Source organism: Enoplosus armatus, chromosome 8 (assembly GCF_043641665.1).
Source record: "Enoplosus armatus isolate fEnoArm2 chromosome 8, fEnoArm2.hap1, whole genome shotgun sequence".
Classification (NCBI taxonomy): Eukaryota; Metazoa; Chordata; class Actinopteri; order Centrarchiformes; family Enoplosidae; genus Enoplosus; species Enoplosus armatus.
Window position 1 is genome coordinate 11,795,522 of NC_092187.1, and position 14,994 is coordinate 11,810,515.

Consider the following 14,994-nt stretch of genomic DNA (forward strand, 5'->3'; position numbering starts at 1 on the left):
TTGCAATAGAAAAAATTGTTTGTGAAGTTCACAATGTTCAATTTCTGTTGACAACACGTCAGAAAGCAGATGATTCACAGCTACAGTCATTTGGTGTTGTGGTATTGAACTGCATTACATTTGGGGACATTTTTAATGTTTTGTACACCCCTGTTTATATAGGAGTGGACGAGGGGGACAGAACAGTAGACGGGCGTTGCAAATGAGCTTAGGCTATAAATGCTGTGGTATGTGGCATTGGTCAATGACAATGAACGTTAAATTAATTGGAACCGCCTTTCAATGCAATGCAGTCCAACAACACCACTAACTCAAGCTTTAAAAATGACCTTAGAGTCATGACGTCTCTGCACACAGTGTCAGCAAAGACTGAACATTATAAACGCCACAAAGACAGAACATTTTGCAGCGATGTTGTATTGGATTGCATTTATTATACAGATGATACACAATAAACTGGTCACTCAGTATATATGTGATCCTGTAGGCTCAGGGCTAACAGGGCCACTGCAGTCATGTACATTAAGTGTCCAGTACTTCTACATGGGAGCTACAGTGCACTGTAATATATCTTCCCTGACCCTGTCTGTGTCATATGAAGACCTCCCCGCATGACCTTTAAAACTGTTGTATCAGCAGTCCCAGTCCTCCATGGAGCCCCAACATGTGCACTGATTCACTTCAGTTTACACTGGCTGTAATTGATGCTGAGCAGGCCATCCACAAGCATTAAATATTGGCATCTGGCTGGGGCACAGGAAGAGGGGGAGAGATGAGATAAAAGAGCATTTTTCATTCACTCCCTTCTCTGTGGTGGAAGCACTCCAGGATGTTTACCTGAGCCTTTTTCGTTTTTCGTTTTTTTTTTTTTTTTTACGTGAGCACATCTGGCTCTTTCAAAATCAATGCAAATTTTGTCAACTATGGGCACTTCACTTTGAGTTTTGCCAACGTAATTTTCAGAAGACTTAAAAGGGAATAAATCAAACAAAAAGAATTCAACAGATAATCAATATTAAGGTACTTTACAGTATGTCATGCTAAAATGTATTACTCAGAACAATATCCATGCAGTTCTTCAGATTTACTAATCAAAGTACTGTGGATACGCAACAAAATTAATCTTTTATGATTCGTTTTAAAACAATCACACGGTGTCAAGCTCTGTTTGTGCATATTTGAAACACACAAGGAAAGAAAACCTTTGCGCCTTTGCTTGTGTTTTCATCTCATCATCTTGTCAATTAGTGCTACCGCTATCATGACGAGATTAATATGTATTGTGTATGTCAGGATGTGGGGATATTAAAAAGTCTGAGTCTAAGAACCAAGAAACCTGTGAAGCCAGATGAAAAAGTTTGCATTTGGAAAAGACAACACAGACATCTGAAACAAAGACAGCAAGAATAGAAGCATCCTGGGAAAAAGAAATAAAAAAGACAGGGAGAGATGCCATGAAAGTGTCTTTCATGTCAGCCCAACTGGAGGTGCATGAATAATTTCAATCAGTTTCTATTGCACTGTGTGAATCCACAATTTTGTAAACGATAACTAAAGCATAACAAAAAAGTGGGTTAGCCAGAAAGCCAACTAAGAGGAAATCCAGAGGTATCATCTTGTTATTTTTGTGCTGAAAACCCTGCTGTCACTCATTCTAGTTCGCCATCAGCCAACTCATATTGCCCACAAAAAAAAACAGCTACTTATCCTCTGAGAAGCCAGAAGAGCTGCCAACATTTATACTTTGACTGAAGACACAATTTAACTTTTATTTTCAAATCTATTGTTCCACAGAGACGGAGTACATGAAACCTACTCTCACTTAAACCAGAACTGACTTGCTCACTTGTTCTCTTTCTCTGTCTTTCTGCACAAATATACTCAGCTGCCTAATCCTGCGGGGGGAGATAAGAGTTAAACTGCTATCACAGTGAGTGGTAGTGATCTCATAGTTGATATTTACTGACTTAACTTTGCTTTTAAGTGATTGCAAACCCTGCAGACAAAGGTCATGCTGATCTCAGTGGCAGGACATTCGTAATAAAAGGCTGCGAATCTCCAGAGCATAAAAGGGCAGGTGACACATTTAAACATCCTGCGCCTTCGCTGCTTGTTGTTGCTGTAAAATGTTCTTTTATTGATTATACATGAAATAAAAATGATCGTGTACCTACTTTTATACAGCAGATGAATACTGCAGAGATAGTGTATTGATTGTCTTGTAGTCCCACGTGAATACAGCTACCGTTTAATTTACTGCAAATCAATCTGTAGTTGCAGGTACAATGGAGGATCTGCTAGCATGGCTGTAACACATAGTGTTTATAATGAGCCATCTAATGAGGGGTTGTTACCCACAGCCTTGTGCAGACTGACATGGTGACACCTGGATTTTCCCCAACCTGCTGTTTTGCCCCGTTAATAAACTGTAGACTCACAGGCGACACTCAAATCAACTTAATACACTCGGACTGGGCTGCAGGCCACTGCGCGCGCGTGTGTGTGTGTGTGTGCCCTGGTGCCTCATTAGCAGCGGGGTAAAGTGTTGTTCTGACGTTTGTCTGCTTTACCAGCCAGACTGTAATAGACCTAAACAAGGTTACCCCCGTTTTTCTGCAGCTTCTCAGTGCCAGCCCCTTCAAGGTTGCTGTCAGCAACTAACCAACAAAACACACCCTGCCTCCGCAGTCACCCACAATAATAACAGAACATTTCTCCTACTTATTCCCATCGGGCAATATTATAGGGAATGTGAGAAACGAGAAGGGAAGCAGCCACAGCTACGTTTTCTTGCAGCCTCATGAGTGCTGTAACAGTGTTGGGAGAGACGACTGAACAGTGTTCTGCAGTAAATGCAGATCTTTGCGATCCTGTTCCGTAAGTACATTACGCACAGGGGGAGCACTTTGCTAAATCAAGAGCAAACGCATCATTTGTCATGCACATTGATACACTAAATCATATTGCTGCCCTGTGAGCACAGTTTCTTTGGGGCCTTTGTGATCAATTATTCATCATGTCTTTTATTACGGTTTAGTGTACAGGGTACCACTGGCACGAATAACCACTTCTTTAGATCTGTGACATCTGTTACGAGTAAAAGCAAATTACAATCGTCACATATGATACATTGGAATTACATAAACTCTGAACAATGGTCTTTGAACTGCCTCAGACACTGGTTTTCTTTGACATGACCGCCTCACATGAAGACTTGCCACAAGCACAATGGAGTCATGCTTTGCTCTTATATTGCCTTTTTCTAGACCATGTTCACTCATTTTGTACTTTCACTCGAGCCTGTAGCCAGCAGACTTGAAACTACTTGAAAACCCATTTTTCACGACTGAATGGGAGTGCTTCTCTTCCAAGTGAATGGTGCTTTTACTGCATATTTTCATTTTTTTCCGACCATCATCCAATCTCTGGGCCATTTCAGTAATGCACCTAAAATATTAGTTCTCTGTTGTAGAGAGAAAATAGTTTCTAAAAAGCTCTAAGTGCTAAATTCCTTTTTTTCTCTTTGTATCCATGGGGCAATTAAATCTAAATGCCAAACCACTTTTGTGAAATCTTGTCCTGATCTACATGAGTAGATGGAGCAATGGAAGAGAGTCAACAGAGCTGACACGGAAGCAGCTGAAAATCTGTCATCACAGCAGCAAATGTATATAAATCTGATCACTGGATGATCATATTCCTCCTCGCTCATGTGGAAAAGGAAATGACACACAGCTGGATGTTGACAGTACATTCGTGAGGAGTTGTCAGCTTGTTGTCAGAGGCTAGCCGTGTGAGGGACAACAACAGGAACTCTCTACAAAAAACAAATCTGTCTGCTTCAGCAAAACTGCAAAAATTCTTGGGGTTTTTTTGTGCATGAAAGCTTTTACCTAGTGCTCAGGGCAGGAATATTAGTTATGCTGGTGCCAGAGAGAAATGGACTATTACACACAACATTACACAAATTCAATACAGCACAAGAATCATATTTGCAGTGTCAGTGCAGTAAACAGTTCTTGAATCACCTTTATACACCCTGACCTTCAACCCCTCGAGTATTTAGTCCAGGGCATGTAGGGGCGGTGCACAGCAAAATTATTTTTGTGGATTTTCTAACATTTAAGCAAAGACCTCATCACCAATCGATAAAGTAAAAAGGTATTATAGCATATTTCTTGTGCAATCTTGCCATATTGTTATTCCTTCTTGTAAGGCTGAGGGATCAATATCAACGTTTACATCCTCCTTCAGGAGCACAGGTTACATCTGTTTTGATTAAAGACTGATGTGGCTGATAAATTGGCCAGGCCTCAGCTTCCGCCCATAGATAGAGAGAATTAATGTCTCCAACCCCATTCAGCTCTTATGATGCTTATTAGGATGGCACCACCGCTGTCAGTCCTCATCGGCTAGGATTTTCCCCACGCCTGCATCCTACCGAGAGAAATTCAAAAGGACTTGGAGCCCTCCAGGAAGACAATTAGAGCCATCTTTTTCTCTCTGTGTGCAGCGTTGCCGTGACAGCAAGCTATGAGCACATTCCTATGCATAATGCAGCCCCTAAAACAGCACCCTTCGCTGGTCGGTGGGGGATTTTCAGCAGGCTGACTGCGTGCACACCGCTCAGCCCACTCCTGAAAGTCTAATGAACTGAGCTAATGAAATAAGATGTGCGGGGCTCTCATAACCCCCAGTATGTTGTTAAATAGCAGCTCCTCCACCTCTGACATTAGGTGTTGCAGCAGTGTGGTCACCAAGACTGGCTGTAAAGAGGGTCAGACAGCAATCATGCCGCTGTGCTGGGAGTGTGTGTGAGTGTTTGTGCTGGCGTGTCAAAATGACAAACAGCAAGAGCATAAAAGAAGACATCATGAAAACCTTATTGGGGATGACAGAGTGGAAAGGGATGAAGTCAAGAAAATGAAACAAAGACATATCTGTACAGAGAGAGAGACAGTGGGGGGAGGGAACAAGACAGTGACAGAGAGAGACAAACATAGAAAGACAAAAGGAATAAGTGAGAGTGAACGGCAAAATGAGAATATGTCTTCTCACCAGCTCATTTTGGCCAGCAACTTGCTCTTAGCCCCCGAGGGACATCTTCGGCTTCTCACACATGTCCATAAATATCTCTGCAGGAGTGAGTGTGTACAGCACCACTGCATCTTCCCTCGGGGGATATAAGAAATAAAGCGGCCGCTGCCTCTGACTGTACAAATTTGTTGACTCATATGAATGGAGGCATTGGAGATAGCTCACATTGCTCATTATTCATGCGGGATCGATAAATGGTGATGCCAGACATGAGGGAATCCAGAGAAAGCCTCGGATGGGACAATTTCTGGATTTAACGGACAATTTGGGAGTCAATTTCATCTTCAATTCAACTACAGAGATCATCACAACATGTATACTTGAAGTGCTTATAAGTAAGTTCCAGTCTATAGCATAGAAGAAAGAATGGAAAAGGTCACATTGGCATACTGAGGTCAGTAAGACTGTAACATGGAGGATTTAAAGTATTGCTGTACCAGCAGTGGCAGATCACAGACTGTGCAGCCATCTGCCTTCGTAGCATCACTACTGCTGTCTGACAGCACTTCTGTTGTTCTCTGCAAAACAACATGACAGGAAAGACAACTCATCCCCCTGACCTCAGCAACCTTTGGCTTGAGACATGTAAACAGTGCAGCTGTTTTTATTCTTATCACTGTTCTTATATTCCTATCCAGTCTGGAGTATGAAGTAGTGCACCTTGGTTTTGTGTATATAATGTGATGGTAAGAACATGAGCTGGGGCTCAGATTGTAAGTGTTAATGAGGATGTTCAATCATTCAGTGTTGCTGATTGAATGTGGTATACTTTTTTTTTGTTCCTGGGTGTGTTACAATTTATTCAGGTCATCTTCAAATCAACAAAATGGAGCATAACTGAGGGAAATCATGTTAAAATACTGTGGGGTTTATGTGTCACTACTCTTGAGTATCATATACTTATGAGTAAAATTGTAATTAATCATGTGCCAACTTGTCTCTTGACTATAAAGTTGCCCCATACAGTGCACAATAATTTAAAGGACACCCAGCTGTGTAACTTATCACAAAGCATATGATGTGAACGGTAACAAGGGCTCCACTGATTTTCCTGACTGAGCTCGACACACTCCTGTTCAGTTAATCACCAGCACAATATATTCCCTCTCCAGCATAAGGTTTCCACAGTGTGTGTGTGTGTGTGTGTGTGTGTGTGTGTGCGTGTTGGGAAGATAGATAATTAACTGTAAAGCAGAGTATGATTAATGTGCTTCTGGGTACGAGGAGAGGACGCCCGCTGCGTGATAAGAGAGGAATGTGCAGCAATCCCAGGTATAATCCTGAAAAGTGAGCAGTGTGCAAACGTAGGGGGAAGGGGGGCTACAATGGGTAGCTGTCACCATAGCAACGCCCCCATTTAGTAGAAGTACCCCCCACCCTTCTTTAGTATATTGAAAAAAATGTAATTTACAAATATACAAATATTACAGATAATTGGATGTGAAGGACAAAGGATTACATATTTTTATAAAAGCATCATGCCAGATGAGGAAGCAATCCATTGTCCAATCACAATCAGATAAACGCTGTTTTATACATTGTACTGCTTTTTGTTTATTCTCTGTAATACAAGAAAAATAAGCTTCCATTAACATGAGAAACACTTAAGACATGTTTTTGTCATACTGTGGATGAAAGAAATCATAGTGTGATGTAGAGCTTTACCATGTATTAAACTTATATCTGGTTTTTGAAATTTGGTTTTTGAAATTAATTTATTACAGTATAAATTAAAATGAAACGTAGATTTTCCTGAATTTGTTGGACAAATAATATTCTCTATCCTTTCACAATGTCTCATAATATGAACAGCTTACTAATAAATGTCCTTTACACTTATTTTCTATTTCACAAAAAATCAAATCATCACAACAACTGTTTCCTCTCTCTTGGCACCATCTTCTGGAGAGAAGAACACAATTCAGCCAATTTCAAGGCTGTATGCTGTACGTATTTTATTGAACAGCCTTTTTGTGGATCCATAAAATCGATCTTAATAAAATGCCTCATAAGAGTATGTTAGTGGCATCATGGATTCTTGGTTCTGGCAACTGGCTTTGACTAATTTAAGAAAAGGACTCAAAAAGAGTGTTTTATTGTTATCTTAGACAGCGACAACAAGTTCTCTTTCTTCTCTTCTTTCTGAATCAGGAACCAGAGAAATTAAGACATGATATGTGGATGTCTAATCTGATTAACTCTGATTAGGGTATTGTAAATAATATCTCCTGTGTCTTTTTTCTAGTAAAGTTTACTTGAGAGTTTCTCACTTCAGGATCCTAAGGTGATAGGTGCTATTTTGGGTCCGCTGCTTTTTGCTGCTATTTTGTTTCCAGTCATACAGCATTTTGTATATTCCTTGTTCATTGCAAGATATTGGTGGGTCTGTGGCCTTTAAAGCCCCTTAGGCATTCAAAAACTAAACTAGCAAAGCAAGATTTTAATTAATGGAAACCCATTTCCGAAAGAAATCTTATATGTTTTTAATTCTGACTTTTTCATAGTTTTATATAATATAATAATTTTGACTTATCACATGTCAAAATGTAATAATTCTGATCATTTTGACTTACCATCCTATAAGTCACTAAGCACGTCACTCATTTTGTGACTTAGTTTTTCAGGTTTTTGGTTTTTGTGGTCATTCTCAATCTTACCTTTCTTTCCCTGGCGGAAATGTGCTCCCATGTTGACATCTATATCGGTTATTTCTTGATGGTGATGCAGAGGAGCTACGTGTCCGTCAGCAGCTCTCTGCAGTGAGGGGTTGCTACTCGGTACGACCTCCAGGTGGCAGCATAATACAACAACCAGGATATCAGCTACAGGACAACCCTGAAGAAGAAGAGCAACAGCCATGGTGTTAAATTGAAAACAGAAATGGCGGGGTCGCTGTAACTGGAAATGTAACGAGGGCCACCTGCTTGTGATATGATTACGACGGCTGGACAGGGGATTTTCAAAACGCAAAATAATGGCCTCGCGAAGCACCAAGGAGCAAGTATTTAGCCGCATAATGCTAACAACAGCTAGCCACACTGTGCTGTTAGCAACGTCACGAGTTCCTTCTCATGTTAACAACGTCACCACAGGAGTGTCTTCTTTCTTATTATAAATCACCGGGATTAAGGCAGTATTTTTTACCACTGAAACAGTCTTAACTGTTACGCTAATTTCCACAGCAGTTACTTCGATGGGTTTGTTTGTGAGTCGCCGAATAACAGAAATAATTATCAGTTAAATAAACAGTCTGGCGACAGTCGATACTTGTGACAGTTATCCGCCCACCTGCTAACTTACCTGCTGTATGACATCCAGTGAGGACACAGACAATGTCAGTCGGCAAAGTCATCCCGTACACCCCGCTGGCCGTGGACTTCTGGCATGTGCGCAAGTGTCCAGGCGCACGCCTGTTTTTCCTGTCCCACATGCACCGAGACCACACGGTGGGTTTGACCTCCACCTGGAGCGACCGGCCCATCTACTGCTCACCCATCACTGCCACCCTGCTCAGACTCAAACTGCAGGTGAGGGGAGTCACGTGAAACACATGCATGAATGTACTGAGTGTAAACATACTTGTGCACCAACACTCAAATTAGAATACCCCCCAGTTCAAATTTCACATGGTATTTCTCTCCCTCCTCCACGATAGTTGAGTCAGTGTGTGTTTTATGAGGATGGGAGCTGTGTAGGCTTATCAGAGCAATTGGCCTTGCTTAGTGGACAATATGGCGCTGGCTCTGTTAAACACAATGATTTTGGACCAGGTTTGGTTGAAAGTTGTGTGATCTGATCTGTGTTCAGGTGTGGGGCCACCAAGAGCCACAACGACAGATTTGGTGTTCTTTGATATACTTTCAAGTCTCTAGAGGGCTAATAGAGGGATGAACACCGATCTTACAAAAGATATTTAGTGTTTTGAAGATGGTGGTTGAGTGCTTGTCAGTCCAAACTCCCCCATAGGTGTTCAGTTGAGTTGAAATCTAGTGACTGTGAGGGCCATCATATGATCAACATCATTTTCACATTCATCAAACCATTCATGCTCATATAGAAGTGTCTGCATTCATTGCTCCACTGACTTTATGCATGTTTTTTTCTTTTAATCCGTTGACTCGATGTTCGCCAGGTAATTAGAATAAGCAGATATAGAATATGAATGTTTCTCAGAGGAAAATTAGGATCATATAGTTGACGTGGTTAAGAACAACAGTGGACATATTGCTGCATTAACCTTTTTTGTACAGTCAGTATGTTATCTTCTGATCATTTCTGCTCAGGTGAAAGAACAGTGGATCCATCCTTTAGAACTGGGTGAGCCATACCTGCTGCCACTGGATGACATTGGCAAGGAGAGGCTGACGGTCACACTGATAGACGCCAACCACTGTCCAGGGGCTGTCATGTTTCTCTTCGAAGGCTACTTTGGCTCTATATTGCACACTGGTCAGTGTCTGAATGCACGGACGAAACATTTAAAAAATATTTGTCAAGCTCTCCTTTTCTTTCTTTCTTTTCCTTTTCTTTTCGACATCATATTTGATATCATCATATGATGTAAGAATATGTGCAGGTACTGTATCGATTACAGAATCGTGGGAAGTAACAGGCAGCAGTGGCACATTCTTCATTTCAGGTGACTTCAGATATACTCCCTCTATGTTGCGTGAGCAGTGCTTGTGGACCAACACCACTATAGATGTCCTGTACCTGGACAACACCAACTGTGACCCCAACCGCACCCTCCCCTCCAGACAGCGAGCCACTCAACAAATCAAAGAGATCATCCGCAGCCACCCCAACCACAATGTTGTCATAGGTAATTTTATATACTCCTTTCTAAACATGCCTTAACTACTTTCTCCTCATCTCAGCAGGGTGTAAATTTAGGTTCTCACCATTGTCAGAAATGATAAACAATATTGTGATTGACAATAAGCTAACAACCCAGAAATGACCCTGGTTTGCCAGTTAGCATTTTGTGACCCTTATGCTGCATTCGCATGGATTCAGGCAAACGGTAGACTGCAAACCGGATCTCATTTTAGTGGACGAGAGCAGGACGGTAAAATTAGGTGAGGCCGGCAGAGAATATCAGTAATGGTATATGGTATATTGTCGTCCAAATTTAATATTTTTAACTTTTTGCCGTCTGGATGTTGCATAGCTCCCTCACACAAGGAGAAAACATGGGCGATCTGGACAATGAGAGGCTAAAAACAAACATAAACAAGGGATACATCAAGTGCAGTTCTCCTTTCACTATCCATGCTGGAAATGAATGAATGAACTTACGTTTTGGAGGGAATAATTAAGAGAAAGCTGCAATTTATAGCTACACGCGTTACTAGAATAATTACATAAGATAATAGGCATGAAATAATTGTATTTAATATCTTTTATTCATTTTTTTGTAAACAATATGACATCAGCATAGCAACATATCGTCATGGGTGTTCCGTTTTGCCACCTTGCCGTACAGAAGGTGTCCGTCTGCCATCTACCATCTGCCTGAATCCATGTGGATGCTGCATTAGTCAATATACACTGTTTATATTCTGTGCAGTCATCTGATAAAACAAGAAAAAAAGCAATGGGACAGCATCAAGTCCACATGAACATGTTTTTAGAAATGTCCCTCACTATTGTAGCTTCTCTTCAGTGAAAGAATTTATTATTATCCACTCCCTAAAATACAACTAAAAACTACAAAACACCAGATAATTTGATTTGGAAATTTAAGTAGTTGCTATTGTGTGTTTTAGCTTATTATTATTATTATTATTATTATAGAGGGCTGCAGGAATGAGTTCTAAAACCTGGAAATCAGTTAGCATTTTTACACTTCCGGTTTCCTCGTCTCGAAGTCAGTGGGTTTTTGATTAGATGCCTGAAATAAGGTCTGTGGTTAACACAAGCTTAAGAGATTTCAACTTTTTGTCAGTCAATACTCCACTCATGAATTTTGTAGCTTGTACGTGTCTTAAAAAACGCAGTTGATAACAAGAGGCTAAATGAGACTACAGTGGTTGTTGCGGACATTAACGTCTTCATGCCGAACACGGAAAATCATCTACTCACTACAGACTCATTGTGATTATACTCGATATCTATCTATACATCTATATATCTATATCTATCTATATCTATCTATATTCTCTTAAAAGTTAAGCTTATTGGTGGTGACGTTGAAGTAATGCGACCGTTGTGTAGTTCATTTATAGCCTAACATTAGCTTTTTACTTCTGGCAATTCCATTTACGCTTTATAATTCACAAAAGTGGTGTTCATTTGTGAACATTATCTTGCTGAACAAAACGTTTAAGTATCACAAACTTTTGTTTGCCACAGAGCTTATTTTCTGCAATAATCCAAAATCCCATGGAAAAATCCAATTGGCTTTTAGTCAAGGGAACCAGGGCGATGCTAACTTCCGGGTTGGCCTACAAAAATACGTCATCCCTGCAACACTCTACTTAGTTTAAAGTTTAAATTCCTTGTACTTTCCCTACATAAAGCTATAGTCACTTCCCTCTGTGACCTTGCTGCTGCTCCCTGCACTCAGCAGAGACAGCCAAGACACAGACTCTCACGCTCTCTTGCGCTGCCTTGCAGGCCTGTATGCGCTGGGTAAAGAGTCCCTGCTGGTGGAGCTGGCGATGGAGTTTAAAACCTGGATCGAGGTGAGCTTTGAGAGGATGGAGACCCTCAAAGCCCTGGAGCTGCCTGACGTCTTCACCACTGACCCGGGAGCCGGCCGTATCCGAGCCGTGCAGCAGTCGTCGATCTGCTCTTCCACTTTACACCAATGGAACAAAGAACAACCCACTTTGGCCATCTTGCCCACCAGCAGGCCCCTGGTCTCCTTTCACCCCAACGTCCATGTGGTGCCCTACTCCGACCACTCCTCTTACCAGGAGCTGGAGGATTTTGTCTCTGCACTTAAACCTACTTCCCTTGTACCCATTGTAGGAAACTATGTACCTGGAAGCATCTCGACCTTACTGCCCACCAAAAGGCGGCATGAAATCCTGGTGCCTGAGTCAGTCCAACACTACATGTCAAGACAGCCTGAGAGCCAACTCAGCTCGTCGGCATACACCAGCCTTCGCCGCACACATTTCCGACCTCTTTCTCCCAAAGGGGTGGTCTTTGAGTCTCCTGTAAGCAGATCCAGGAAGCCATGCGAAGAAGCCTGGGAGGCGGAGTGCCTGGAGCAGGATGCTTCTGAGGAAGAGATGGACACAGAAAGCAGTGAAAAGGACTCTGACTGTATCCTTATTGACTTGAGCAAGGACATCACCCCCAACAAAAACAGAAGAGGGGCTGGGGACATGTGGAGCCTCAACATTATCAAGACAGTGTCTGAAGCTATGGCGATGGCAGAGTCAGTGCCTCTCAGTCAACTCACCCAGAGCGACTTTGCTCCCGTAAAGATCCTGACAAACGCACACAACATAAAGGCCGGCTTGAAGCCCGTCAGGACCACAAAAAGGCCTTTTGAAAAGAATGCCAAAGCAATCAGCGAGACTGCGTCGAATGGAAAGTGCAGCTGTCAGCATAGCAGACATGTAAATGTTCAGAACAACCACACATTGTCAGACGGCGATAGCTTGAGTCAGCACAGTGGAACTGATCAGGATGACAGCACGACATCAAGGAGCCTTGACAGGGATTCCTGCGCTTCATCCAGATCCTTAAATAGGATGCGGCAGGAGTATCTGGTGGAGCTTGAAAACTGTATTTTAAAGGATCTCCCCTTCACAGAGGAGGACTTTCAGACACGGGGCCTCCTGCAGCAGAGCTTTGCACAAGAGTTTCCTCTCCGTCCTTCATTCAGTTCAAAGAAGAATGACAAGAGGATCTCAGACTGATGATGTGACCTGACGTTCAAGTTTTTGCCTTGCTTTAGAGGCCTTTTTTGTTGTTTGTGTGTGTGTGTGTCTTTCTGTGTGTTAAGATAAGCACCTTACAGCAACCTTGCTATTTTGTCACTGGTACCTTCCTTGTTTATGTAATTTTCCTCATGGTGCCTCCACTTGTTTGGGTGGCCTGGAGTTTAGAAAAGCCGGCCTGTGATAGAAAGGTCACGTGTTTGTCCTTGAACTGGACCTATAAAGTGATTGACTAACACTTGCCCTCACCTTTCATCATGGTAGCCTTGGCCTCCTGTAAGCCAGGTCAGCTTTCTAATTTCTCCTTTAAAAAAAAACCAACTTCTCTTGTTGTAATGGGAAAAAAACACCATGGCTGGGTCTTACAGTAGTTTGTAAAGTCACATTTTCACGATAGACAAGATAGACAAGTAGGCTAATTACTGTTTTTGGGGGGGTTTTGCCTTGAAAAAAAAAACATTGAAACACTGGTCTCTTTTTCATTCTTAATCCAGTTGAAGGGATTGTTGGATGGATATGTTTTTGCTGCAGTGAGTCAGAAGCCAAAATCTAATTCAGTTTTAGCCTGAAAGCTAAAAGGAAGTGATAAAAAGCTTAAAAGCAGTGATGTTTTTGCCATAAACCAGATTCGCCTTTTTCACTTGTGTGTGAGTGATGGCCTTTTATTTGAAAGTTTCCCAAACTGGTGTCTAGTTTTGTTTTCATTTTTACTGAGAATAGCAGTATTTGAGGCAAGTGGAAGTTGCTCCTCTGGTATATAATACTGAAAAAATAAATTCATACTTCCTATGATTATCTTTGTTTGTAACTGTATGTATGTCTGTCTGAGGTTTGAGAAGATGTTTTTTAATATAAAGTATATATAAATAAAGTGTGTATTCTTTCTCTGTTAGTCTACTGCAGATACATGAACGTGAAACACTGCGCAGCAACTTCCAAAATACCCCCAAACTGGTTATATTAAGCGAGGGGGACTATTTATCTTCAATTACATTGTGTATTGAATAGCACTAGAGCTTAATGTGTGTTTCATAGTTGCTTTTGTTCCCCATGACCACTATTGCCAACTCCAAAAAGTAGCTGCTATTATCCTTTTTACATGTTTTGATTGGACATAAAGCAGCGGCGTGCAGCTCGGCTGCCCACTGTGGGAATTTATCAGCTCAGTCTGGCAGTTAATCCTAAATCTTACTGGTTGGACTACAGTACTCTATAACTCTGACGGACCTGTAAACATTGTGAAGCAACACTTTGCCTTTTTGTTTTATAAAAAAAGAATGCTTGGCTCTTGGCACGTATTCAAATGTAATGCACATATTACATTTTCTGTACATTTATTTTGAGTGTTAATCGGAAAACATTTACTTATTTTGATTAATTACTGCATACTGTATTTACTTTTATCTTGTATTTATGAACAAAGCAACATTCTTTGAAAAGGGAAAATGTTCATGTTCGAAAGACCCATTTCTTGTGAAGGAAAGGAAAAGGAAATCCTAACTGTATATTAATGTTGAATATAGGCTCCTTATGTGTGAATTGTTTCCTCAATAAATTAACCTCTTGTTTGCAAATGAATGTGCTGTGGTGTCCCTTTTTATTCTGATAACTAAAGTACGCCACATACTAAAGCACAGACATGTAAGCTGAGGATTCACAGCTGCTTCCTGTTGCAATGCTGTTATTCTCCCCTAAGATGGCAGTAGTTTGTTAAAAATGTCAGCAGATAGTTTCACTTTGTCTTGCTTCCCATTTAATTAGGGTGTTGGGTTTCTGCAGCATGTCTGATTCCTGTAAAAAAAAAAAAAAAGGGAAATAAAACCCTGTATATTTTGGGGAGATAACAGCATGATGAGCAGTAATTACTCAGCTCTCAACAAAATCCCATTGTCCCCCCCATGGTTTTTATATTAACATTACATTTCAAATTAAGATAATAAAAATGTTATATGACAGAAACGAGCACATACAGAACCAGGCTGTTTCAGTCTGACCAGAA

At 41.2% G+C, this 14,994-nt stretch overlaps 1 protein-coding gene across 1 annotated transcript; it reads left to right on the forward strand.

The window, feature by feature from the left end:
- Nucleotides 1-8,429: 8,429 nt before the first annotated feature.
- dclre1b (DNA cross-link repair 1B) lies at nt 8,430-12,974 on the forward strand. Its single transcript, XM_070909819.1, has 4 exons — nt 8,430-8,624; nt 9,381-9,546; nt 9,737-9,919; nt 11,716-12,974. The coding sequence occupies exons 1-4, from the start codon at nt 8,430-8,432 to the stop codon at nt 12,972-12,974; spliced, it is 1,803 nt and encodes a 600-aa protein (XP_070765920.1).
- Nucleotides 12,975-14,994: the final 2,020 nt, after the last annotated feature.

Bases quoted from the DNA above. Each gene is read 5' to 3' on its own strand.
- dclre1b (XM_070909819.1), top strand. From the start codon at position 8,430: ATGTCAGTCGGCAAAGTCATCCCGTACACCCCGCTGGCCGTGGACTTC. The intron at 8,625-9,380 runs GTGAGGGGAGTC...ATTTCTGCTCAG, and splicing joins TGCTCAGACTCAAACTGCAG to GTGAAAGAACAGTGGATCCA. The intron at 9,547-9,736 runs GTCAGTGTCTGA...TCTTCATTTCAG, and splicing joins TGGCTCTATATTGCACACTG to GTGACTTCAGATATACTCCC.